Source organism: Rhinatrema bivittatum, chromosome 1 (genome assembly GCF_901001135.1).
Source record: "Rhinatrema bivittatum chromosome 1, aRhiBiv1.1, whole genome shotgun sequence".
NCBI lineage: Eukaryota > Metazoa > Chordata > Amphibia > Gymnophiona > Rhinatrematidae > Rhinatrema > Rhinatrema bivittatum.
In genome coordinates this window covers 158,250,192-158,277,675 of record NC_042615.1, presented here as the reverse complement: position 1 = coordinate 158,277,675, position 27,484 = coordinate 158,250,192, and the positions used below count along the sequence as shown (strand labels likewise).

Sequence of the window (27,484 nt, the reverse complement as noted above, 5' to 3'; positions counted from 1 at the left end):
TCCGAAGTATCAGCTTGTATGAGGGCAGAAGAATAGGCAATATGAGGCTGATCACTTGAGAAGTGTCAACATCAGTTTTCAGCGGGCTCAGGGAGAGGAGGATGTGGATAATAGGCAGAACTCAGATGGAGGTGGCTACTCTATTCAGCAGAAGAGAGGCTGCTAGGGGAAGGGGAAGAGAGATGAAGGGGGTTTGAGTCTGAGACTAAAATGCTGGAGGCAGGATGAGATGTGGAAGTTGAGGTAGACTGAGAAGATTCAGAAGAAACCAATGGAGACAGGGCAGATGAGGTGAATGACCAGCAGGACAACTGGTCTGATCTGCTACCCTGGGCTGAGCTGTCGCACAATACTCACGTCGCTGCTGCCACCGATGTATCTCAGTTCTCTATGGTATTCAGACGACAACCTCAGCTGCCACTTCAAGTTCCTCGGACTGTTCCTTCTCCAGCTGCACAATCCATGGCCCACACCATTCATCAGGTGTGGAATCAAGTCAAAGAATGCCTTACCCCCGCCGCTGAGCATTCCAAGTATACTTCTGATGCCCATAGACGTCCCGCTCCACTCTTCCATCCTGGTCAGAAGGTGTGGTTAAGCACCCGGCACATAAGGTTGAGACTTCCTTCTCATCACCTAGCTCCCAAGTACATCGGCCCGTTTCCAGTGCTTCGAAGAGTGGGAGCAGTGTCTTATCAGCTCCAGCTACCTTGTGCCATGGGCATCCACAACACGTTCCATGTCTCTCTGTTGAAGCCTTTGGTCATCTCCTGGCCCTCTCGTAGAGTTCCTTCACCTCCACAGATTTCTACTGAACCAGACTCGTCACTCCAGGTAAGAGATGTCCTCAACGTCCGTCAGCATCGAGGTAGATGGGAATACCTCTTAGCCTGGGAGGGTTATGGGGCCGAGGACAACTCATGGGAACCCTCCCACAACATTCTCGATAAAGAGCTCCTCAGAACTTTCCATAAGACCTATCCTGAAAAGCCACGGCCACGTAGAGGGAGGCCTGGGAGGGGGGGGGGGGGGTACTGTTATGCGCCCTGTCCACGCCTGGCCCGCTCACGGGCCTGCTCACCTCGCTAGCTCCTCTGCAGGTCAAGGGTCGGCCTCCCCAGCGGCAGCTGCGAGCTCCTCCAGGCCTCGGCATCCCGCAGCAGCGGTCACCGGGCCTTCCACTGCGCACCAGGCCTCACACCAGAGTTTGGCGTCCTCAGTAGCGACACGCCCTGATTGAACGTACTACATAAGGAAGTTCCTGCCTGCACTTCCTTGCCTTGGCAATCAGGTAGGCACTGTATGTGTACTAGTTTGCCTCCGCGTTCACAGTCTTGTTTTAGTCTTGTTCCAGTCTCGTTCCAGCCTTATTCCAGCAACCTCCTGTTCCAGGGTCCTCCTATTCCAGTGTCTGTCTGTCCTTGTCTTCCCAGGTAGTACCCTTGGATTGATTTTTTGGTACTGACCTCAGCCTGCTTCACTGACCATTCTGATCGCTGCCTGGATTCTGACCTTTGCCTACCTTCGTGACCTCATCTAACTTCTGGAACCTGATCCCTGCTTCGTTGACTACTCTCGGACTGATTCCTGGTATCTGACTCCTCCTTTGATTGACTTCCCTCGGATTGATCCTCGGAACCTGACCCCGGCTACCATTGACCATGCCTCCTGATTCTGGCTCTGTCCCTTGCCTTGTCATCATCTACGCTGTATGGCACTCCCTGTTACTCCAGGCCTACAGTCTAGTGACCAACTGCACTCCCTTGCTTCTTGTGAGCACACCTCTCTACTTCTTCTCCGGGAGAACCTGCGAGGCACACTTAAGTCCAAGCAGCCCAGTTTCCCAAGGACTCCACCCGGGGGGACCGCGGGCTTCCAGTGGTGAAGCTCCTCCTAGCCTCTGTCTCCTCCTGTGCTCTGCCCCCTGGGAGCAGGTGCTCCCTGGGCCCGACCAGGGAGTCATCCTATACTGCTCCAGGACAAAGGTCCACCTCCAAGCGCAACAATTTGGAAGTACATGGAAGATGCTAATAGGAAAGTCCATTTCAGAAATAAGGGGTATGCAGGACTATCTGGCTAATAACTGTGATAACCTGTTGGCTTAGGAAAAAATACATTATTATATTTGCTTTAAATCTGCTACTAGTTAGTTTCATGGAGTGTCATATAATCCTAGTACTATCTAAAAGAGCAAATAATGATTTCCTATTAACTTGTTTCACACAACTTAAAATTTTATTTCTGTACGTATTTGTTTTAAGCTCAATAGCCCGCAATTCTCCTGCACATCAAAGTGAGTTACAATACTAAAAAACATCCTGACATCACCAGTATGTTATTACAAAACACAGTCTACTTATCAATCATACCTCATCCATTCTACTAACCCACCAACCCACCATCCCCCATAAACCCATTTATAACAATATCAAACAGCCCTCAATGTACAAGAGCTAACTTAAAACAAGCATGCCTTTGCTTGCTTCTTAAATTTCAAATAATTGGTTTCTCTCCAGATCTTCAATGGAAGCACATTCCTAAGGCCAGGAGTGAAACAGCTAAAAGCAATGTTCCGTGTAACTGTCAATCATGTCAACCCAATAGAAGATGCTTATTTGGTTTATGCCCACGCTAAAGCATCCCCCAGATATTGTGGTCCAAATCCATGCAGGCATTTAAACACAAATATGATTTGTTTATTTTTTAAATTGTTTATTTCTAGATTTTTATAATTCAATTTACAAAACATTACACAACATAGAAATATTGTAATACTTCTAATACATCCATAATTTTCCAAGAAATAACAATATGCATTTCTATTTATTCTTAAGGCATTCCCAGGGAAAACAATTTATATATGAGCGAAAAAACTAGGAAAAATTCTTATTACTGAGAAAAGTTAATTACTCCCTTTTCTCAATATTCAGAGATTAATAGCAAGAACTATAATATGCTCTCATCCAATTCCAACACTATGGGGATGGGAATCCAAAAACATCTGTAATTGAGATATTTCATGAAACACATATCTTTGATCTAAATATTTTAATTCACATCTACAGGGGAATTTTAATATAAATTCAGCCCCCTTTTAAGAATTTCAGGTTTTAATTTCAGAAACTCTTTTCTTCTCAACTGGGTTGTCCTTGACAAATCAGGATATATGCAGACTTGCTGTCCGTGAAATTTCTCATGACGATGTCTGAGAAATAAACGGAGAACTGTGTCTCTCTCAGTTGAGAACAAAAACGTCACTAAAAGTGTCCCCTAGTATGAATATCAGTGCTGATTGTTGTTTGTAAAACACAAATATGATTTTAAACTTCAGCCTAAACTGAACCTGTAATCAATGTAACCTCTTTAAAACTGGACTAATATGATCCTACTTTTTACTCCGTGTTAACAGAAGTGCAATCAAATTTTGCACAAGCTGCAGCTGCCTAAGTCTGGCTGATGACATTTCCTTATAAAGAGAAGAACACTAGTCAACCCAACCCAAATAATGTGGCTGCCTCATGCTGTGTCATAAGCAGTACCAACTGGTGAATTGACTGAAGATGGTAAAAGAAAGTCCTAACTAAAGATGAAATCTGATTGTGCACAGTTAATTTATCTTCCAATAAGACATCCAAAGTATGAACATACTTTTTTGACACCAGTTGGACTCCATCTAACTCTGGAAACATAACAGGAAATCATGGAATTTTCTAAATTGGAAATGTTCTTCATATTAACTGAATTCCAAAAGGATGATTTTCTTTGTGTTACAGTATGTTACTGTGCTATGTATGATGTTTAGTTTGTTTTTCTACTATTGCATTTTGTGTTGCATATCTGTTGATAAATCATTTTTAATTTCAAATGTAAACTAGTGTCTTTAAGTTGACTTTCTGATTTCATAAATTACCCAAATACTTGGTACAAAATAACAACATAAATATATTTCTTTATTTTCATAGGTGTAAAGTCAGCACATGGAAAATATGCTCAAATACTATTTAAAGAGTTATTTGAAGATTATTTGAATGCTCTAAGGCCAGTGGAGGACACAGATAAAGCACTGAATGTTACTTTACAGATCACACTTTCCCAAATTAAAGATATGGTGAGTAACTGGAAATTTTGAATGGGGGCATAGCATAAGGCAAAACCTAAGATGGGGACAAGTAACTGTAATACCTTCCACAAATAAAGAGCTTCATCTAGTAATCAGAAGATAGCATAGCAACAATAATATTGCTGTAGCTAACGGAGAACCTTCTTTGACTAAAAAGGTAGCATTACTGCTTTTGGATTTGGAGGTCTGGGATTTTACTCCACAGCGGTATCCAGTGTTTGCATCAGTCATTGTGTTTATTACAACACATCATTCATAAATAAAAGGTTAAAAGTTAATAATGCATGTGTTATCAAAAAGGTTTATGTTTATGGACATTTCTGTGCTAAGAGGAGAGAGAGACAGAGAGAGAGAGACTATCTATAAAACCCTCATAGTAGTTAAGCATTTATATCTCTATAGGAGGGTCTCCTGATAGGTCAAGGTGAGGTGCGAGTGGTGGTTTAGGGTTTAGGGGCCAGTTTCGTATATAGACTGAGACGTACGAACAGCACAGTACACCTTGGTGAAGATTTGACATCATTTGGAGTGAGGAAAGTCACACAGAGATGACATTTCTACTGTGTTCTCTCACCCTAGCTTGATGGATTCTGTAATGCCATAGCACATTTTGATAAATGATCCTAAATATACCTAAATCAAGCGCATTATATGCCGGAATACCTGGTGTTTGTGAATTTTGGGTTGAATACTTGTGCAGGAAGAAAAGATAATGGGGGCTTGGAAGTGAGAAAAACTGGCTGTCCTTTAGTCTGGAATCAAGAAGCATGTTTCTAGGTTTTCTACCTCCAGAGATGACCACACCTGTACTTCTGAAATATGTTGGAATCCTGCTCAGATGAAAGGCACTACATAAATGTAAGTTTTTAAATTCTAAAACAAGTCATAGCGGAACTAGGTAAGGTACAGAGGAGGGCAACAAAAAAATAGAGAGGGCGGAACGACTCCCCTATGATAAGAAGCTGCATGGGTTAGGGCTTTTCAGCTTAGAAAAGAGAGGGCTGAGAAGGGATATAACAGACGTTTATAATATCATGAATAGAATGAAACGGGTCAATAAAGGATGGTCATTGAACCTTTTAAATAATATAAAAACAAGGGGAGACTCCATGAAATTAACAACCAATAGATTTAAAATAAATCATATCATTTACTTTTTCACTCAATGCGCAATCAAGCTGTGGAATATGTTGCCTGGGATGCAGTGAAGGTAACTAGCGCAGAGGTGTTTAAAAGAGGTCTGGGCAAGTCCCTGGATGAAAAATCCATAAAACGTTATTAGCCAGGTAGATTAAAAAAAGCTATAACTATCCCTGGGAGGGAGTAAGAAGAAACAGAGCTACTTTTTGAGATATGCCGGGATCTTGTGACCCGGACTGGCCACCATTAGAGACAGGATGCTGGGCTTGATGAACCTTATCTGACCCAGCATGGTGTTTCTTATATTCTTATTATTACTTTATTTGTAATATGCCTTTAACCAATGGATGATGCAGGGTTTCCCAAACCTGTCCTGAGAACCCCACAGTTAATCAGGGTTTCAGCTCCAATGTCTGCAAATTTATTTCATGCATATTCATTGCAGGTGTTCTGAAACCTTGACTGGCGGTGAGGGTCATCCGGACAGATTCGGGAAGGGAAGCCCTGCCATAATAGTTCAAGATAACTGAAATGTAAGTTTTACAAGCCAAGAATCAGAGAAAAGCAGGGAGACCAAACATGAAAGGGAAAGTGTGTTAAAAAAATAGATTACATGAAGAAGATAAGTATAGAGGTGAGGTTTAAACAGAGAAAGTGAGAGACTCAAGAAAATGGTGATGGAACTAAGTGTTGGAAAGAGGTTTACAGCATAGCTATAGCTAGAGTTAGCCCAGACTCCCCTGTTACATAAATTATCAGTTTATGGAGGCTTCAGGTTGCAGGCTTCAGAGCCCAGGACAGAACAATTTTTCTCTCACTCCCCCTTGAATGAAACCAAGTACAGCTCTCTGTACTGTGCTCTAGGGATGTGAATCGTTTTTTGACGATTTAAAATATCGTCCGATATTTTTTAAATCGTCATTAATCGTTAAAGAGTGCGATACAATAGAAATTCCACCGATTTATTGTGAAAAAATCGTTAATCGGGTTAGTGCACACTAACGGGAGTTAGGACACAACCTAAAAACCCACCCCAACCCTTTAAAACCGCTCCCTTAGCCTCCACTACCCTCCCAACCCCCCCAAAAACGTTTTAAAATTACCTGGTGGTCCAATGGGCCCCAGGAGCGATCTAACGCTCTCGGGCCGTCGGCTGCCACTAATAAAAATGGCGCTGATGGCCCTTTGCCCTTACCATGTGACAGGGTAACCATGCCATTGGCCGGCCCCTGTCACATGGTAGAAGCACTGGACGGCCAGTGCCATTTTTAAAGATGGCGCCGGCCGTCCACTGGATGGCCCGCGCCATTTTTAAAGATGGCGCCGGCCATCCACTGGATGGCCCATGCCATTTTTAAAGATGGCGCCGGCCGTCCAGTGCTCCTACCATGTGACAGGGGCCGGCCAATGGCACGGTTACCCTGCCACATGGTAAGGGCAAAGGGCCATCGGCACCATTTTTATTAGTGGCAGCCGATGGCCCGAGAGCGGGAGATCGCTCCCGGGGCCCACTGGACCACCAGGTAATTTTAAAACATTTTTTGGGGGGTTAGGAGGGTGGTGGAGGCTAAGGGAGCAGTTTTAAAGGGTCAGGGTGGGTTTTTTGTTTATCGGATCGGGCGCAGCCGATAAAAAAAACCAATTGGGCCAGACGAAAAAAAATGCACGATTTGAATCGGAACTGGAACCGAACCGATTCTGGTTCTGATTCCCATCTCTACTGTGCTCTAATGTCAGTATTTGTCATTTCTTAAATATGTAGAAACATGCTCCTTCTCCTCCTCTCTCCCCACCCCCACCCTATCCCCTCCGGATTATTTTCAAAAGCTGATTTACATACATAAACTAGGGTTGATATATGCATACAGAAAGTTACACTTACTCGGGAGCAGGTGTAACTTCCTGCAGGTGTATCTACGCATGTACTGGGGACACCCATGAATTTTCAAAGTGGACTTATACACATAAATCCACTTTAAAAATCTGAGATAAAATAAATTTATATTCACAGACTTTTTAGGCACATGTGGGCAGCTGAAAATTGCCCTTCCTGTGACTAACTCTTAAGAAATAGCTCATTCAATGCTGACATGATGAAAAGAGTAACACTCCCTAAAGCCAGCCATCAAGGTATTAAGGTACTCCAATAATATGGAATCACCTGTAGGTTGTTTCTTGATCTTTATTTTGACCTTGAGATAAAATTATAGAACTTGCAGAGAGGATAAGGACAGCCCTTGTTGAAGTTATTGACTTTATAGGAGACAATATACCAAGACTGCCTTTTCTAAAGAGGTCTTACTAAAAGCAAAAGTAAAATACAAAATACAAATACAAATACGTGCATTGAAATTGCATCCTGTTTGTGGTGTCATAGGTTGCCATCTGGTCCCTGCATGACCTGCTAACAATTCCCTGAAATACACAGCTCAGAGCCAGCCGCTTGCTGTAAAAAGCAACCTTATTCCATGCATCAGTGTTCATTTCACATATAGCTTTCAGTTCCTTTCCTGGCCTGTGAGGGACTACTAATGTATCCACCCCAATAGGATACATTAGTAGTCACTCACAGGCTAGCCCAATTCCCCAGGGCCATATAAACCTGCTTCCCAACTATAACTACAGATTCAAAATCCCTATCTGCAGGCTGGGCTATCTCTGCATCTGGGACAAGTTCCTGAAGCAGGGGCGGATTCCGGGAAAAGATCGGCCTGGGGATTTTCCCCAGGCCGGCCCAGGAGATACCCCGTGGTCTGCCGAGTGCGGCTCTGTCGCGGCCGCGCTCAGCAGACCACGTGACCAGAGCGACCAGCCTACCGGGGGATGCCCGATCCCCCGATAGGCCAATCTGCCCCTGCCTGAAGGAAAAGTCAATTAACCATTATTAAGGATGATTTGAGGAAGTCCATTGCTTTTTCTTGGAATCTATTTATATTTATTTATTTTATTTATTTCTTTTGTATACCGACATTCGATCGAGATATCACATCGGTTTCCAGAAAACAGGTTGAATAGAGCCGGAACTGCCCTATTTTACATTGTAACAAGAGAACAGTTGATTAAACAATAAATATAAGGAACATTGTAACATATGAATAAAATTAAAATTAAATATTAGATGTGGGTATATAGAAATGGCATATAGCCTATATACAATATGTACAATATTTACCCATTTACCCATTTACCCATTTACCCATTGTGATCCCTGCCAGGTACTTGTGACCTGACTTGGCCACTGTTGGAAACAGGATACTGGGCTTGATGGACCTTTGGTCTAACCCAGTATGGCAAGTCTTAGTTTCTTATGAGCCCTTTCTCCTGTCACCCCATTTGGCTCTTCTCTCTCTGTCTGAAAGATAGTGCTCTCTTGTTCAAGACACACTGATCTTCTGAAGTAGCTCTGTAATTAGCCCCAGCAGTGTCTCCCAATTATTTCCACCCCTTTCTGTGGCTGCTACCTTCATCCTAATTGTCTCTCTGCTAAGGATCTCCAAACGACATATCCCAGCAGCCCGAGCTTCCCATTTTGTTTCTGGCTTTACAATCTCCTACCCCAGTGCTTCTCAACCTAGTCCTCGGGGCACGCCTAATCAGTCATCTCATGCATATTCATTGTGGCTATCCTGAAAACCTGTCTGGCTAGGTGTGCCCTGAGGACTGGGTTGAGATGCACAGCCCTACCCAACTCTTGCTCACTTTTTTCTTTTCACCTTAAGGCAGTGTTTACTCTGAAACTCCCTTTAGAGTTCCCTCTGTCTTCTGGAGAATCTCATTGTCCTGTCTCTTTAGGCTGCTTCTGCTTTTGTGAAACCCCGGTTTAATCACAGTGGTAAGGATAAGGTTTACTACAGAGCTCCATGTCGTCTGGAGAGACTGAGCCAGCCCTGGTTTGGCCCAGTTTAAGCAGTAAAGGTTCATAAATCCCCTGAGTAAAATCAGGACTGACTTAACCTTGCAGATGACATGGAGCCTGTTAATAATAACCTTAGTCCAAAGAAATGATAAGAAGGAAAGTCAGGGGAAGACCAAGGACCCATTGACTATTTTTCGGTCTATACCAGGGACAGTTCTTGAGTGCTGCAAGTCATATTGAATTTTCATTACATACATTTGCATGCTCCTCTTTCATTACACGCAAATGCATCTCATGCATATTCATTGTAGATATTCTGAAAACCCAACCAACTTTTGGCACTCAAGCCCGGATTTGCCTACTCCCTCCTCCCCCACCTGGCTTAAAGTTTAAAGGGGCAATTTTCAAAGGGATCTCCACAGGCAAACACATTTTTGCCCATGGAGCATCACCCTTTCAAAATTGCCCCAGGCCTGTTGAAAGGAAAAGAGGCAGAGCTGGGAGGCAGGGTCACGGCGGGCCTGAAAAAACAAGCGCAGAGTTTCCATTTTTGAAATTCCTGCACCTGCTTTGCCAGAGGTTAAAAAATGACAGCACTGCTGCCTTACGGATTTTCGCAGGGAGATTCCTTCTGAAAATCAGCTTGCAGGCCGTGCGTGCAAAGTACCTGTGGGTCTGCAAGCTGCTGTTGGCTGCTGAAAACTGCCCTCCCTATGCTTTTTGGTTTTTTTGTAATGAGAACATTAGCCACAAAGAGATCACTTTTGGTGGCTTTTTTAATTAATTAATGTGGTAGGAACTACCTTCTTAAAAGAAAAATGTAAGTTTGTAATAAATAAGAGGCATTTCTATTCTAAGAGTGCCATTCATAAATACTACAGGATGCAAATGTGGAAGTATTTATTGTAGTATTTATGGTACAGATAACTGATATAGTGCAGTTTCCTTAGTCAGTTCTGAAACCTCCCATAACAGCTCTGGTATTTAGGATCTCCAGAGTGAATTTTCATGAAATACATTTGCACACCTTGGAGACTCAGAGAATGAAAATGCATCTCAAACATATCCACTATAAATATCATGATAACCAGACCTGTTAGGTGAGGCTTCAGGACAAGGTTGGGCATGACATAGTGCAACCAAACACAAATGTAGACAGAGGAGTATGTGACATAAAGCAGCTGGAATTAAAGGCTTTTCAGTCTTGTAGTTGTGGTATTGTGGTTTTTAAAACCCAGACACTGGACTGTACAATATTAATACGAACAAGCAAAATACTTGAGAAAAGAGACAAAGTGCAGACTGATTATGTTTTAGTTTACACAGAGTAACATCGCTGGCCTTGTTGCAGGACGAGCGGAACCAGATTTTGACGGCCTACTTGTGGATTCGACAAAGCTGGTATGATGCATACCTCAAGTGGGACAAAGACAAATATGATGGGCTGGATTCAATCAGGATTCCTAGTAGCATGGTATGGAGGCCAGATATTGTCCTGTATAACAAGTAGGTGAGAGCTTGAAAAATACAGTCATGAAATAAATGAGAGATTTTTTTTCAATGAGAAAGGTCTCCCTTAGAGCACAGGCATTCTGCCATTTGAAAACTGAAAAGATTTGCAGGATAGAGGCCCAGACAAGGACAGTGGATCTTTCTGCCCTACTCTGTGATAACATGCTGCAAGGAGCTCTCCTACTTGTGTATGCTGGATGCATCAACAGAGCTGCTGCTATAATTTTACTCTGAGATACTGGAGACATTTCATTGCCCCTAGAGTAGCTGAATAAATCTCTTTAATTTTGCCTTCCTACTTATGAATCTGGCGCTAGGTTTATTAGATGCTTTATAGTCTGTTCCTGGAAATCACAATCGCACTGCGATGAAGATCTTGGTTTCTATTTATGTGTGAGGTCTCTGCATCTGCCACGGTCTGAATGGACCATGCATGGAGTAAAAAGGTGGGGCGATCATCAATATCCACTTTCATTGGTGCTTGGATTGCGGCATGCAGCAAAAGATAAAAGTTCCCTTCTATGATCTACATGTTAAATCAGTCTAAGTTTCTCAGTGGTTTTGATGGTAGTCTCTCTGCCCACGCATTCAGTACACAAGGATACTCGCTTCTTGGCTGTACATAGGAAAGAATGGGAATTTTAGGAAAAGCTCACGGCACAAAGAATTTCACAGCATCAAGATTCAATTGTGTTCCTCTGTTTCTGAAACATATGAAAAGAACAAATTCCCTTTGAAATTTAACTAAGTCTAGATGCACCTGTGATGGAAGAGTGGTTTCATTTTTTGCTCTATAGTCTCTAGAATATACTTTTATCAGACCCACTTTGAATGACGGTAAAAGCCCCATTATTCGGCATGCATGGGGCATGGGCACTGCCAGTTAATCACATATCTCAGTTACCTGGGAGCCCTCTGCTTCCTGCTGCAGGCAGTGGCCTGTAGAGAATGGGGGAGGGGGGGGTGATGCTGAAAAGAGCTGCTTCTCAATCCAACCCCTCTCATCCTGTCATTTTACCTCCCCTCCCGTCCCTTGCAGGAACAGAGAGGGAGAGGATTAAGCAGAAGTGGGCAGAACAGAGCAGAGCAGAGAAAAGCTTCTCTGTTCCCTAATCTAGTGCTTCTCAACTCATTCCTCAAAGGCACACCTAACCAGGCAGGTTTTCAGGATATCCAAAATGAATATGCACGAGGTAAATGCGCATGCACGGGTGTGCCTCAAGGACTGTGTGGAGAAACACTATCCTAATGCAACCCCTCCCCTGTCCCGCCATTCGCACCGGCTGAATTCCTGGGCAGATGCTCTTTACCTGAGCACTCCAGATGCTGGATAACGGGCTTTTAAAACAAATTTTCACTTTGAAGAAACCTAAAATGCAAAGTAAGAAAAGAAAAAAAAAAAAGGGTTTTGGTACTCTACCCATTAATTTTCTAGACTTGGTTCTCTGCTGGGCAACATTCCTATGCTGCATAAATGGTCAGATATCTGGGGATCTGTGGCATTTTTTCTAATACAGCAAAGAAGATATTTGAGCCAGCTTACGAGGATATTTATTTCTGCCTCATGCATATTTGCTCCCAAGCGTGCCAGGATTCTCGATATTGTGGATTTCTCCTCATCCATCTACTTTGTTTTCTCTTTTGAAAAGCCCCAAATAGCACTTTGAAGTGCTGCCTAATGGTCCAACCAGCAGCAGAATTGTGAATCTGTCCCCATGAATGTAAAGCAGGAGAGTATTTATTTATTTATTTATTTAACATTTTTATATACCAAAATTCATGTAGCAATGTTACAAATCATTTCGGTTTACTTTATAACATTAACAAGCATGTAAGAATGCGATTACATCGAACAGGGAGAATAAACTTGGATCAAGGAACTGGGGAATAAGTGCAATGAATACGATAAGGTAATGAGATTCTAGATTAAAAACCTGGCTAAGTATCTAGGAGTCATGTTACATGGTACACATTGAGGAGATTATTGGTATGGATTAAAGGAGTATCCTATGTTCACAGTGCTGCTCTATCACTCAGCACCCTCTCAAGCTGTGGAATCTGTTGCCAGATGATGTTATCAAGGCGACTAGCATAGTGGGGTTTAAAAGAGGTTTGGACAAGATCCTGGAGGAAAAGTCCACCAGACATTATTAGCCAGGTAGATTAAAGAAAGCTTTTGCTTTCCCTAGGAATGAGCACTAGGAATTAGATCTACTTTATGTGATCTGCCAGGTACTTGCAACTTGGATTGGCCACTGTTGAAGACAGGATGCTGGGCTCGATGGACCTTGGTCTGACCTAGCATGGCAATTCTTATGTTCTTCTTACTAGGTTTCAAGTGGCAGAAGCAAATTTTTGAATCTTGGCTTTCCTAGTTCACAACCTACTGCTCTAAACACTAGGCTACTTCTGGGGACCCATGCCCTCTTGTTTATTTATTTTTTAAATAAGAAATTGATAATCCGCTGTACCATACATTCCTCACCCTTTCTAGAAAGAAATATTTTTGTAATGCTATTCCTGAAACTATCTCCTTTAAGCCTCATATCATGACCTAGAACTTCCTTGTGTACATTCTTTGACTCTTTTCTGCTTTTTATACACAGGACTAATTTCTCAGTAACACAATTTTTCTCTGTTTAGAGCGGATGATGAATTCTCAGAGCCAGTGAACACAAATGTGGTATTAAGGTATGACGGAAAAATAACTTGGGATGCACCGGCAATTACAAAGAGCTCATGTGTAGTGGATGTCTCTTACTTCCCCTTTGACAATCAGCAGTGCAACCTTACCTTTGGCTCCTGGACTTACAATGGCAACCAGGTGGATATAGTCAATGCTTTAGACAGTGGTGATCTCTCGGACTTCGTGGAAAATGTGGAGTGGGAGATGCATGGCATGCCAGCAGTCAAGAACGTAATCACATATGGCTGCTGCTCAGAGCCCTATCCAGATGTCACCTTCACTTTAATTTTGAAAAGAAGGTCCTCCTTTTATATATTTAACCTGCTGCTCCCATGCGTGATGATATCTTTCCTGGCTCCACTGGGATTCTATCTCCCTGCTGATTCTGGGGAAAAAGTGTCTCTTGGTGTTACTGTCCTCCTTGCTCTGACGGTCTTTCAGTTGATGGTTGCGGAGAGCATGCCTCCATCTGAAAGTGTGCCGTTGATAGGTAAGTGCTACCCAACACAAAGATGAGTGGAGGTCACATCCATGTGCTTATGTGGGGAAATGCACACAAAGTTTAGGATGCTGAAAAGAGTGAATCATTTTCAAACCATACAATAGAACAGGGGTAGGCAACTCCGATCCTGGAATTCGGAGATATGGATATCGGGTCTGCTTTTTCTGATATCCACAATAAATGTGCATGAGGTATACGTGCATGCACTGCCTCCAATGTATGCAAATATATCTCATGCATATTCATTGTGGATTTCAAGAAAACCGAACCTGTTTATGGCACTCCAGGACTGGAGCTGCCTACTCCTGCAATAGAAAATGTTAAGCATAGTCTAAGTCTACTAATACTTCATATTGTGCTACCTATGCAAAAATGAAAACAAAGATATTTTTTAATATTCTGCCCTTTTGTGACATTTCAAAGTGGATTACATTCATATTGTGTTTTTGCCATTCTTAAGTAGCTCACACATAATAAGTTGGCTTTAAATATAACTATACATCAGGGCAACCCAAGTCTTTTTAGTCCATCAATTCAGATTGACAATGTCACTCTTCCCATTGCATCTTGCATAAAGAGCTTAGGTGTTCAGATTGATACTGCCCTGACATTTCAAAATCAGATTAAAACAGCTGTCTGGGCAGGGTTTTTTAAACTGCGCACTTTGCACAGCCTTAAGCCCCTTTTATCAGCAGCCGAATTTAGGTCTGCGACTCAAGCATTGATACTACCATCGATTGACTACTGAAATGCGCTCTACATCAGTTTTATATCAGTAATAAAGGCATTGCAGCTACTACAGAATGCTGCTGCGTGATTGATATCTGGGCACTGTATGCGGGAACACATCTCTCCGGTGCCTATGCAACTGCAATGGCTTCCAGTTCCTGTAAAAATTCTTTATAAGGTCGCTCTATTGACATACAATCTTTTGGCACTGGACTGTTTTCCTTGGGCTAATGGCCTTTTGCTCATGTACAATCCCCCTCGGGCTTTGCGATCTCATGAGAGAGGGTTACTTGAGGTTCCTTCAGTGCATTATGCTTGGCTAGCCGAGATACATGAATGGGCTTTCTCTGTTGCGGCATTAGGTCTTTGGAACTCACTTCCTCGGGAGCTGTGTCTAACCCATTGTACAAAAACTTTTACGAAAATGTTAACAACGCACCTATTAGGAGTAGCATTTTAGATTTAATTTGTGGTTTGAGGTTTTTTTTTACTGAATTTTACTGTGTTATTTTTATAATCATTTTAGGATACTGTGCTTTTATGGTTTTTGTGTTCCTATTAGTTTTACTATCATGAATGCTCTGAGTCATGGCAGAGAGCGGTATAGAAATACTAAAAAAAGAAATATAAAGATACATGTAACTCCGTCCCCAGGTGTGGATTGCTACCCGATGAGGCCATAAAAATATTTGTATAACTCTTCAGGGGCTGCTACCTTCCCAGGCTAGCTTTGTACAGTCTCTTCTTTTCAGGGCCTGGCTTCTTTGTGGCCCCGAGTGTTAAGGGTGGCCCTGCGTGACCTTTGCTATGGTCCCTGGAAAGGGGTAGTTGTATGTCCCAGTGAGGCTGAAGGTGCCAAATAAAGTCAATGGAGCCACTGAGTTAGTGTCCAAACAAATCTTTACTGTTGCAAATAAGTGAAATTGGCCCAATATTGATCCACTGCACCACAGAATATGTTCCTTTATTTACAGTATCCTTCTCAATCTGTGCAGGAATATCATCTGCCAGAGCCAGGTGAACTTCTACCCTCCAGGGCTTGGAAAAATAAGAGTCCCCAGGTGGATGTGGCATTCTTTATATGGACAGGTCACCCCTCCAATTGGCAAAGATATAATGTCACTGTCTCTGCACAGAGAGATGAACTCTTTCTCTCCCCAGGGTGTTGAAAACACTGGATGAGTGTCTTCAAAGGTGTTTGGCTTTGCCTTTTACTGAGAGTTAGTTGATTTCAATATTTCTTTGTTTCTAATGCAGTCCTTATTCTTTTCTGTTTTGCTATGATCCCTGATGGGAGGGATCCCCTGAAGCAGGACTCTGTATGTTCCAGCCAGGAAGGAAGGGCAGTCAGATCTTCCTCCTGGATCTTAAAATTAATCTGTCCAAAAATGAAGATAACACCGGAGTGTGTCCTTACAGCAGGTCACTGGCACCCCCTTCCTCGAGGAGGATGTGCAGGGCAGGTCTTCCCTAACCTGTACAGGCTCAGATTCGGGTTTCCCGTGCCCTGGGCCCATAGGGTGTACAGGCTTCAGTAAGTTTCTTACCACTTAAAAGGTACAAATCCAAAAAAATGTACTCAGAGGGAAAAATCCAGGCCAGCCCAGTGTGTGGACTGGAAAGGAAAAACCCCTCCCGACCCTGGTCAGGACCACCAAGCAGGGCTTGCTTGGCTCCTCTGACTGGGCCTGTAAAATAACAAAAGCTAAGCTCCCATCTGCCTCTTACACTGGTGCAAACCAAAAAGGAGGGCCTCCAGAGCTGTAGCAAGGAAGCTGCTGTGGAGCATCAGCAGGGAGAACGGCCATCCCAGACCCCGCAGGAGGGGCGGTACTTGAATGGATCCTCCCCACTACACCACCCTCCACTAACTAGCTAGCACTTCACACCCAGGGCCTACTGGTAGTGTGACTGTGGGGCCCACGACATAAAGCTAATGAAAGGTACCCTAGGCATTTCCCTGAACCCAGAGGTCTTACAGCCTAAGGGCCTGATTTACAAAGGCTTTCCTCCCATTCTGTGGAGGTGGGAACAATGCTTAGTAAATGAGGCCCTAGGTCTGTACCTGAGGCAATGGAAGATGAAGCGACTTGCCTAAAGTCACAAGGTGCAGTACCAGGACCAGCTTTTTCTGCACCTGGGGCAAATATTCAGAATTACACCCCACTCCCCTTGAATTACCAGTGGCTGTTCAGACACATCACTCTCTCCTTCGGCAACAATGACACAACTGCCCCTCTGGTAGCAGCTGCTCGAGCAAACTACCCTCCTCTCTCTTCCCAGTATCCCTCTTTTTCTCTTCTCCCACCCCTGGCCTAGTATTTCATTTTCTCTTCCCTTCCACTCCTTCTTATGCATCTCCCTCTCCCCCAGTCCACTCCGAGCTCTGTAGCCACCCTCTCTCTTTCCCCTATCACCTATCCTCTCCTTACCCTGCATACCCTGCTTTCTCCCCTGTCCACTCCTTGCCCTGCATCCTTCTCTTGCTCCCCCTCCATTCCTTATCCAGCAGCTTCCCTCCCTTCCTTCCGCTGCCTGTCTAGCAGATTCCCCCTCGCTCTTCCTCACCCCCCTGCCCAGCAGCAGCCCCCCCCCTTCTCCCTCTATCCTTTCTCTGCCAACCCCTTGCTCAAGCAGCTGAACCCTCCCCTTCTCCACCAACTCAGCAGCACAGTCCCATAACCTCCTGACCAACAGGAATCCCCCCTTCACCTCTCACCCAGCGGCGGCCCCCTCCCCTCTCTCCCTTTCTTTCTATCTCCTCCCTCCTAAGCTCCTCAGGCTGCAGAGCTGTTGATGTTTCTGCAGCAGCCAGCAATAGCTGCAGAAACTCAAAATCAGCACGGGGCCCGTGAGTCATGCACCCATAGGTCCTGAGGCAGCCTTGACTCTTCTCACACAAACGTAGTCGTTACAGTATCCTGAAAACCTGACTGGCTAGTTTGGGAACAACTTTCAAATATGTTTCACAAATCATGCCACTGTGTCCGATGAATGTGTCATCTGTGATTTTTGGAGTGAGACTGCAAAAAGAAATCCCAAGAATTACCTAAATTTGTCAATTAAAAGAAATTCATACTACCTTGATTGAAGGTAGCTCTGAAATGGCTGATTCGGCTGAGCAGGAATGTCTCCCCTTACTACCCACCATAGGAGAAACTTTCAAATTAGGTTGTCACTTCAGCAAAGTGACCCAACGTCCCTCCGTTACCAGGCACTTTGTGAAGTAACATAATTCCCTGCAAATCGTCAGTCAGAACCTATATAGCAAACCTGTCATGCCAAAACAGCAATAATTCCCAGAACTCAAACAGCAACAACTCTATGAAAAGGCAACTCTGCAAATATTCCACCTGGCCCTAACACCAATATACCTCCTTCAGGGAAAACAGAACAAGCTGGACTAGTACAGATCCCTACACAGAACCTGGTAACTTAGCAGAATGCTTCAGCTCAGTCACACATACAGAACATAGACTCTCAGCAAATGCAGAATAAGGGGTCACAAATTAGAAATAGAAATATGCATCAGAAACTCAATAATTCTCTTCTGCTATCCACTCCAATTTCACCCCCCTCCATTCCTGTTCCCTGCAGACAAGGAGCTGCATTGGGGAGCAGAGGGCTCTTCATTGTCTTGAACTGTGCTCTGTCTGCTGCAGTCTCACCCCTCCTCATCCTGCCCCTTGCATGCTGCCTGGGAGGGGAGGGGCTGGAGCAGGAAGCAGAGGGCTGTTCTCTGCTGCCTGAGATTCAGTGCACGGTGGCCAATAGAATCATCAGAGCAGAGCTTTGGGTGCTTATGCCCATAGGTGGAAACAATCCTGCTGATGGTATCCCCCTTGGGCATGACACCCAGGGCAATCACCCCCTTCCCCCCCTCAAGTCCCAGCCTTGACAAGGAACGTCAGTGGGATTTGAACCCTGGTTAGCAGCCTGCTTCTCTAACCCTCTAGGCTACTTTGACTTTAACTCACACTGTTTATGTTGTCTGCCTATGACTGTGATTTAGGGGTTTATTCAGGTTTAAACAACCTCCAGTCCCTATGGACACCAATCCGCTTATGATAGTCCTAATGAATATGCATAAAATAGATCTGCATACAATTGAAGCAATGTGCATACAAATGTATCTCATGCATATTCATTAACCCTAATGTACTTGTGCCCAAGAAAACTGTAGGCTGCCTATTAGTGGATTTATTGTCTGGAAAGAGCTGATGATTGATTTCCCTGTCTGACTGACTAGTTCAGCCTTATCTGATTATAAAACAGGTATGCAACTGCTTACAATGTTTATATTGTCCCAATAATTCTCAACCTAGCTCTAGAGGCCCCCAACGGATCTGGTTTCCATGCTAACAAATATATGCGAATTAATCTGGTTTTTAGAAATAATTTTCTCCTTGAATTTCCAAGTGTATGCTAATAATTGTATGTTTCCTTGTCCAACATTTTCTCTAGCATAGTATTTCCAAACTTTTCCAAGCCCAAGGGACACCTGCACTAACAAAAATGTGGCGTGGCACACCATCCTCCGAGGAGCAGGCAGGGTGGAAACAGATAGGACTCATTTAATCAAAAGAAGAGCTAGAGAACACTGAAAGCTCCACCAGTTTCTCTTCAAATTTGAAAACAAAGGGAGCAAGGAGATGGAGACACATGAACCTGTCACAATAGAACAGCTCCCTCTATACACAAGTGCAGGATAAGGGAAAGTAACTGGTAGAGTGGATTGCCAGCGAAGTTAGTTACCTTGGCTAGTGTATGTGACTGCCAGAGCTTCTTCATTGCTCTCCTACTCCCAACACTCAGAGTAAGTCACATCCAGTACTCAGTGCACACTGTCCCCATCTCACTCACCTTGGGGAGAGGAAAGAGGCTGGAAGGATTCAAAGGAGGAGGCTAAGGACAGGGAAGATGCTGTCTGAGTTCAATGTGAAGGTTGCACAAAGCAAAGCCCAGTTATCTGTGCCCTGCATGCCGCCCAGTATTTACCAAAGCCTGGAAGTCATGCTGTAGCTAGGAAGAAGAGCCATGCATGATGACACATGCTCTCGGAGAGGAGTCCCCTCAAGTCACTATTGGCATTTTATGAGGTGATAAGAGTAGAGTCCGGGTGCTGGCCTGGATCTGAGCATCAGATGGAGGTGACTTTTCTGTGGCACACCTGATTGGGTCTGAATGTGCACTGGCTGGGAAACCTCTCTAGCACTGCAACTCTGGCCTGTTATTACCACAAATAGGTCTCGTTTTCAGGATATGTCTAATGAATGTTCATGAGATATGTTTACATATGCCTGGTCTCAGAACCAGGTAGACAACCAGACCTGCTTGCAGCCCTAGAGGAATGGGCCCCTTAGCATCTACTACAAACAATAAAAATGTGATGTTGGATAGAAATATGTAAAAGAAACTGTATTATGACTCCTGCTAGAAACGGTATCATTGTATTATATTATATTTCGTTTCAGGAGAGTATATGAAATGTAAATTTTTTTAAAGCATAAATTTATCTTTTTTTTTAACATCACAGGCAAATATTACATAGCAACTATGACGATGATAACAGCATCAACGGCACTAACCATCATCATAATGAGCATCCATCACTGTGGAGCAGAAGCAAAACCTGTTCCACAGTGGGCAAGGGTAATTATATTGGGTTACATGTCGAAGATATTTTTGGTATATGAAGTGGGCGAAAATTGCATGACACCCCAAAGAAGAAACTGTGAATGCAAGCCAACAGAGGAGAAGCTGCTGAAGACGCCTAAAACTTACACGGGAGTAAGGAGTCCTGTGACCAGAGCCAAGGACTGTGGCTGTGAAGTCGGCAGGAAGCTGAACAGGTGCTCTCCTGGCAGCTCCGAGGCCCAGTGCGAGAGTCTGGAGAAGGCTCCCATGGCCACGTGTGCTCACTTTGAATTAATGGCAAAGAATATTGAATACATCACTAATTGCTTCAGAGAGCAAAAGGCTACCAGGGCTAAAGGAATAGAGTGGAAAAAAGTAGCCAAGGTGATAGACAGGTTCTTCATGTGGATTTTCTTTATCATGGTATTTTTTATGAGTGTATTGATCATTGGGAAAGCAGTTTAACTCCAGCTGGTCAAATATATTTGTCTTTCTGTGTCTGCATTTATAACATTATGGTTTGTCCTGTTTGTGTCTTTAGCTCCTGATTAGGTCTCCCATATATGTTACTGCTGCTGTAAAGCAATTCGGAGCTTCTTGTTAAGAGGAGATTGTATTCGGTGGCATTTGTAGATGACAGTGATGCCCAGGTTGGCAATATACCTTTACGATTTATGTGAAGCCAGCTGTTAGACTGTGCCAATGCAAAATGCCATCCAGAATGCAGACTAAGAGCACTTAAAGCGGTTTCTCAGTCAATCCACAATAATCAGTTTACAATTAATGCATATATATAAAGAAACCTAAGGATCTCGTACCTAGCCGGTGCCTACAAACTCAGTCCATATTGGTTTTAATTACTCATACTATTTTGATTAAAAAAAAAAAACCAAACAAACCCTTATTTTTTTTTTTTTTTTTTTTTTTTTTTTTTTTTTTTTTATATATAATAATTTTTATTGGCATAGTACATACGCATCATAAACATAGATATAGCAACAGTAATATCCGGCGCATGACAAGAATTCGCATACCATAGCCTATACATAATACTCTAAATAATCATGGGTTCGTGTTTAAAAAAATGTTTTTGCATACATTAGGACACCAACCAAGATGTGTAATTTAAACAAAAATATTCACTTATCTTGATGCAAAGTAAAGGTGCTATCTCTCTCGGTGCCGAAAATAAGGAAGTAGATATTCCAAAGCCTTTTAGATGAATAACTCAGGCTACGGGTCCACAGTTTATGTCGTGGTTCCTACAAGTTTCAGGCACAAGTACAGGAAAAAAAGGGAAAAGCCTAAAAGTCAGTTTACTTGCAAAATTTGGAAACAGCACAACTTTCGTTTCAAGATTCAGTCCCCTGCAGCTTTAAGGAGTGAATAAAACTCAACAGAGAAAAAAAAATCATCCAAGCAAATTTGAAAAAAGAAAGCAAAAGTATTAAATTTACGATTTGGTTCAAAGTTCCACAGTGCAAAATTTCTCTCTCTAACGCTGCCTCATGGGTCATATTTTCAGTCTCCTGCATTCAGCTGCATTCCTCTTTCTTCATTTTTCACTCTCTCTCTTTTCTATCCCTCTTTTCTCACACAATTATTTACTTAATCTCTAATTCTTTCTTCCCGGCTCTTTATCTTTATTGTCCCCCACTGTTTTGTTTCTGTTTCTCTTTCCCCCGGTTTCTGCCGTTGCTTGGCCAGGTTGATTCTCCCCGGAAATAACGTCTGTAACTGGGAGACAATCCTCTACCATATCTAGAACACCTATTATACAAAGATTTATTAATACCGGTAAAATGAATGGAGCCAGTCAATTGTCATGACTTATTCAGGCATGACTGCACTGGGAAGGTAACTAACAGAATCTATCACGTTATAGACTGCTCAGCCGGTAGCGTGACAAGAAGCTGGTGCAGTACATTTGTGCCATGGGTGAGGGAGTCAACTTGTGTTTTGCCACCGAGATCTGAAACCAAGATCTTCTAGGTACAGTGAGAGAGAGTGTAGGTGACACTGAAATGAATCCCTCTTAAACGTTCATGTGGTAAAAGCTCATTTTCATAATAGTTCCTATTAATAGACCGTAAATGAGCAGATGGTAATTCAATATACTAAAGCTCAAAATTTAGTAAACTGATGCCATTGTTTGCCTAAGGACTCATCTGGAGAAAAGGAATTTAGATTATCGTGAAAAAGAGAAGTTGAATTCTTAATGATTACTATGGCCTGGTATAATTAAGGCTGTAACTAAGATGGATCTTTATGCATAATGCAAACCATAAAACAATGAATTATAATGCGAGATTAGTAATTTAGAAATCAGCTGCTATGGGAAGAGCTATCAGGCTTTAGGTCAGTCATGACTCGACAACCCACCTTCTCCCCCTTCCCCTCCTCCTGTTGCATTGTGGTACTTGCAGTGCTGATACCCATATGGAAAAAGCAGAACTAAAATACTGTAAACCTGGGCAGGCACACATGTGGCCCTGCTACTCTTGCTGTGCTGTTCTGCCCTGCCACCACTTCCTGTTGCTTCCTATGCTATAGGAACAGAGCAAGGCCTCTAACGTCTATAATCTGCCCTTTAGCTCTCTCTCTATAGGTGTATGTAGACACAGAACAAGGGAGGAGAGGAGGGCCTACTGGGAAGGTGAGGACATCAGAGAATTTCTTGAAGAAATAGAGAGAAACCTATGAACCCAAGAGAGAAAGAAATGTAATTGTGTGTGTGATCAGTAAAGTTGCTTTATTAGTTTATTGTGTATTTAGAGACAGTGTTACTTAAAAGTACATTAGAACATATATTTTGTCGTGCTGGGTCAGATCAAAGATCCATCAAGCCCAGCATCTTGTTTCCAACAATGGCCAAGCAGGTCACAAGTAACTGGCAGGATTCTTAAGTTAAACAGATTCCACACTGCTTATCCCAGGGGCAAGCAGTGGATTTTCCCAAGTCTACCTTAATAATAGTTTATGGACTTGTCCAAATCTTTTTTAAACCCAGCTACACTAACAGTTTTTATCACATCCTCTGGCAATGAATTTGAGAGATTAATTATACAGTCAGTCAAAAAGTATTTTCTCCTATTTGTCTTAAATATATAGGGGCTCCTGCATAGGCTCGGCGATGTGCGCAAACCCCGGGACGCGCGAATGTCCCAGGGCTTTGAAAAAGGGGCGGGGGCAGGGCGGCAGTCCGGGGGCGGTCCAGGGCCACTCCCAAGTACTCTGGCATAGCGGCCGTACCGGGGGATGGCACGCCGGCAGCCAGCCAGCGCGCACAAGTTACGCCTGCCAAACCTGAAATAAAGATAGGGAGGGATTTAGGTAGGGCAGGGGGTGGGTTAGATAGGGGAAGGGAGGGGAAGGTGGGGGGGGGGAGTGGAAGAAAAGTTCCCTCCGAGGCCGCTCCATTGGGGCTCCCCTAGGGCTTAGCGCACGCAAGGTGCAGAAGTGTGCACTCCCTTGCGCGCGCCGACCCTCGATTTTATAACATGCGCGCAGCTGCGTGTGCATGTTATAAAATCAGGTAGCACACAAATGTAGGCCACACGTGCAGGTTATAAAATCTGCCCCATAATCTAGTAACTTCATTGCATATCCCCTAGTCTCTGAACTTTTTGATAGGGTAAACAACCGATTCACATTCACCTGTTCCAAACCACTTACTATTTTATAGACCTCTATCATATCTCCCATCAGTCATTTATTCTCCAAGCTGAAGAGCCCTAGCCTCTTTAGCTTTTCCTCATAGGGTATTTATTCCATCCCCTTTATCATTTTAGTCACCCTTCTCTGTAATTTTTCTAATTCTGCTATATCTTTTTTGAGAATCGGTGACCAGAACTGCACACAGTATACGAGGTGTGGTTGCACCATGGAGTGATACAGAGGCATTATGATATTCTCTGTTTTATTTTCCATTCCTTTCCTAATAATTTCTATCATTCTATTTGCTTTCTTGGCCACTGCCACACACTGGGCAGAGAGTTTCAACATATTATCCATGATGATGCCTAGATCTTTTTCCTGGGTGGAGACTGCCAATGTGGAACTTTGCATTGTGTAGCTATAATTTGGTTGTTCTTCCCTTTGTGCATCATTTTTCAGTTGTCCACATTAAATGCCGTTTGGATGGCCAGTCTCCCACTCTTGCAAAGTCTTCCTGCAATTTCTCACAGTCCTCTTATGATTTAACAACTTAAATAATGTTGTATCATCAGCAAATTTGATCATCTCACTTGTTATTCCCATCTCTAGGTCATTTATAAATATGTTAAACAGCAGCAGTCCCAGCACAGATCCCTGGGGCACTTCACTAGTTACCTTTCTCCAATAAGAAAATTGACCATTTAGCCCAACTCTCTGTTGTCTTTTAACCAGGTCTCAGTACACAATAGAACATTACCGCCTATCCCATGACTTTTAAATTTCCTCAGGAATCTCTCATGAAGTACTTTGTCAAATGTTTTCTGAAAGTCCAGATACTCATAAGAACATAAGAACATGCCATGCTGGGTCAGACCAAGGGTCCATCAAGCCCAGCGTCCTGTTTCCAACAGTGGCCAATCCAGGCCATAAGAACCTGGCAAATATCCAAAAACTAAGTCTATTCCATGTAAACATTGCTAATGGCAGTGGCTATTCTCTAAGTGAACTTAATAGCAGGTAATGGACTTCTCCTCCAAGAACCTATCCAATCCTTTTTTAAACACAGCTATACTAACTGCACTAACCACATCCTCTGGCAACAAATTCCAGAGTTTAATTGTGCGTTGAGTAAAAAATAACTTTCTCCGATTAGTTTTAAATGTGCCACATGCTAACTTCATGGAGTGCCTCTTAGTCTTTCTATTATCTGAAAGAGTAAATAACCGATTCACATCTACCTGTTCTAGACCTCTCATGATTTTAAACACCTCTATCATATCCCCCCTCAGCCGTCTCCTCTCCAAGCTGAAAAGTCCTAACCTCTTTAGTCTTTTCTCATAGGGGAGCTGTTCCATTCCCCTTATCATTTTGGTAGCCCTTCTCTGTACCTTCTCCATCGCAATTATATCTTTTTTGAGATGCGACGACCAGAATTGTACACAGTATTCAAGGTGCGGTCTCACCATGGAGCGAAACAGAGGCATTATGACATTTTCCGTTTTATTCACCATTCCCTTTCTAATAATTCCCAACATTCTGTTTGCTTTTTTCACTGCTGCAGCACACTGAACCGACGATTTCAATGTGTTATCCACTATGACGCCTAGATCTCTTTCTTGGGTTGTAGCACCTAATATGGAACCTAACATTGTGCAACTATAGCATGGGTTATTTTTCCCTATATGCATCACCTTGCACTTATCCACATTAAATTTCATCTGCCATTTTGATGCCCAATTTTCCAGTCTCACAAGGTCTTCCTGCAATTTATCACAATCTGTTTGTGATTTAACTACTCTGAACAATATTGTATCATCTGCAAATTTGATTACCTCACTCATCGTATTTCTTTCCAGATCATTTATAAATATATTGAAAAGTAAGGGTCCCAATACAGATCCATGAGGCACTCCACTGCCCACTCCCTTCCACTGAGAAAATTGTCCATTTAATCCTACTCTCTGTTTCCTGTCTTTTAGCCAGTTTGCAATCCACGAAAGGACATCGCCACCTGTCCCATTACTTTTTACTTTTCCTAGAAGCCTCTCATGAGGAACTTCGTCAAATGCCTTCTGAAAATCCAAGTATACCACATCTACCGGTTCACCTTTATCCACATGTTTATTAAATCTTTCAAAAAAGTGAAGCAGATTTGTGAGGCAAGACTTGCCTTGGGTAAATCCATGCTGACTTGGTTCCATTAAACCATGTCTTTCTATATGTTCTCTGATTTTGATGTTTAGAACACTTTCCACTATTTTTCCTGGCACTGAAGTCAGGCTAACCAGTCTATAGTTTCCCGGATCGCCCCTGGAGCCCTTTTTAAATATTGGGGTTACATTAGCTTTCCTCAGCCTTCAGGTACAATGGATGATTTTAATGATAGGTTACAAATTTTTACTAATAGGTCTGAAATTTCATTTTTTTGTTCCTTCAGAACTCTGAGGTGTATACCATCCGGTCCAGGTGATTTACTACTCTTCAGTTTGTCAATCAGGCCTACCACATCTTCTAGGTTCACCGTGATTTGATTTAGTCCATCTGAATCATTATCCATGAAAACCTTCTCCAGTATGGGTACCTCCCCAGCATCCTCTTCAGTAAACACCGAAGCAAAGAAATCATTTAATCTTTCCGCGATGGCCTTATCTTCTCTAAGGGCCCCTTTAACCCCTCGATCATCTAACGGTCCAACTGACTCCCTCACAGGCTTTCTGCTTCGGATATATTTTAAAAGGTTTTTACGGTGATTTTTTGGCCTTTACAGCCAATTTCTTTTCAAATTCTCTCTTAGCCTGTCTTATCAATGTCTTACATTTAACTTGCCAATGCTTATGCTTTATCCAATTTTCATCTGGTGGATCCTTCCAATTTTTGAATGAAGATCTTTTGGTTAAAATAGCCTCTTTACCTCACCTTTTAACCATGCCGGTAATCATTTTGCCTTCCTTCCACCTTTCTTAATATGTGGAATACATCTGGACTGTGTTTCTAGGATGGTATTTTTTAACAATGTTTATGCCTCTTGCACACTTTTTACCTTTGTAGCTGCTCCTTTCAGTTTTTTCTACCTTTTTTCTCATTTTATCAAAATTTCCCTTTTGAAAATTTAGCAATATAGCTGTGGATTTGCTTATTGTCCCCCTTCTAATCATTAATTCAACTTTGATCATATTATGATCACTATTGCCAAGCAGACTCACCATCGTTACCTCTCCCACCAAATCTTGTGCGCCACTGAGAATTAGATCTAAAATTGCTCCCTCTCTCATTGGTTCCTGAACCAATTTCTCCTTGAAGCAGTCATTTATTCCATCCACGAACTTTATCTCTCTAGCATGCCCCGATGATACATTTACCCAGTCAATATTGGGGTAATTGATATTTCCCATTATTACTGCACTACCAATTTGGTTTGCTTCCCTAATTTCTCTTAGCATTTAATCATCATCACCTTTAAATATCACTTCTGACATGACTATCTCTCTTACATCCTCCTCAGTAAAAACTGAAGCAAAGAAATAATTTAATCTCTCTGCTATGGCCTTGTCCTCTGTTAGTGTATCTTTTACTCTTTGATCATCTAATAGTCTAACTGACTCCCTTGCAGGCTTTTTGCTTCGAATGTACCGATACCTGAAAACA

General features: G+C 42.8%; 1 protein-coding gene and 1 long non-coding RNA gene across 2 annotated transcripts in view; one reads left to right on the top strand and one right to left on the bottom strand.

Annotated features, from left to right (window-relative positions):
• The first annotated feature begins 2,024 nt into the window (after positions 1–2,024).
• Positions 2,025–20,808, top strand: CHRNA9 (cholinergic receptor nicotinic alpha 9 subunit). The gene is made up of 5 exons (XM_029605115.1): positions 2,025–2,058; positions 3,963–4,108; positions 10,468–10,622; positions 13,272–13,804; positions 20,082–20,808. Exons 1-5 carry the CDS (start codon positions 2,025–2,027, stop codon positions 20,645–20,647), a joined length of 1,434 nt encoding a protein of 477 aa, XP_029460975.1. The 3' UTR covers positions 20,648–20,808.
• A 354-nt stretch (positions 20,809–21,162) lies between these two features.
• LOC115080186 overlaps positions 21,163–27,484 on the bottom strand; it is a 49,080-nt gene continuing 42,758 nt past the window's right edge. Inside the window, exon 3 of the long non-coding RNA XR_003853533.1 lies at positions 21,163–21,444. This is a non-coding gene — a long non-coding RNA (uncharacterized LOC115080186). The remainder of the gene's footprint in view (positions 21,445–27,484) is intronic.

Bases quoted from the DNA above. Each gene is read 5' to 3' on its own strand.
- CHRNA9 (XM_029605115.1), top strand. From the start codon at position 2,025: ATGCTAATAGGAAAGTCCATTTCAGAAATAAGGG. The intron at 2,059-3,962 runs GTATGCAGGACT...TTATTTTCATAG, and splicing joins GTCCATTTCAGAAATAAGGG to GTGTAAAGTCAGCACATGGA. The intron at 4,109-10,467 runs GTGAGTAACTGG...GCCTTGTTGCAG, and splicing joins TTTCCCAAATTAAAGATATG to GACGAGCGGAACCAGATTTT.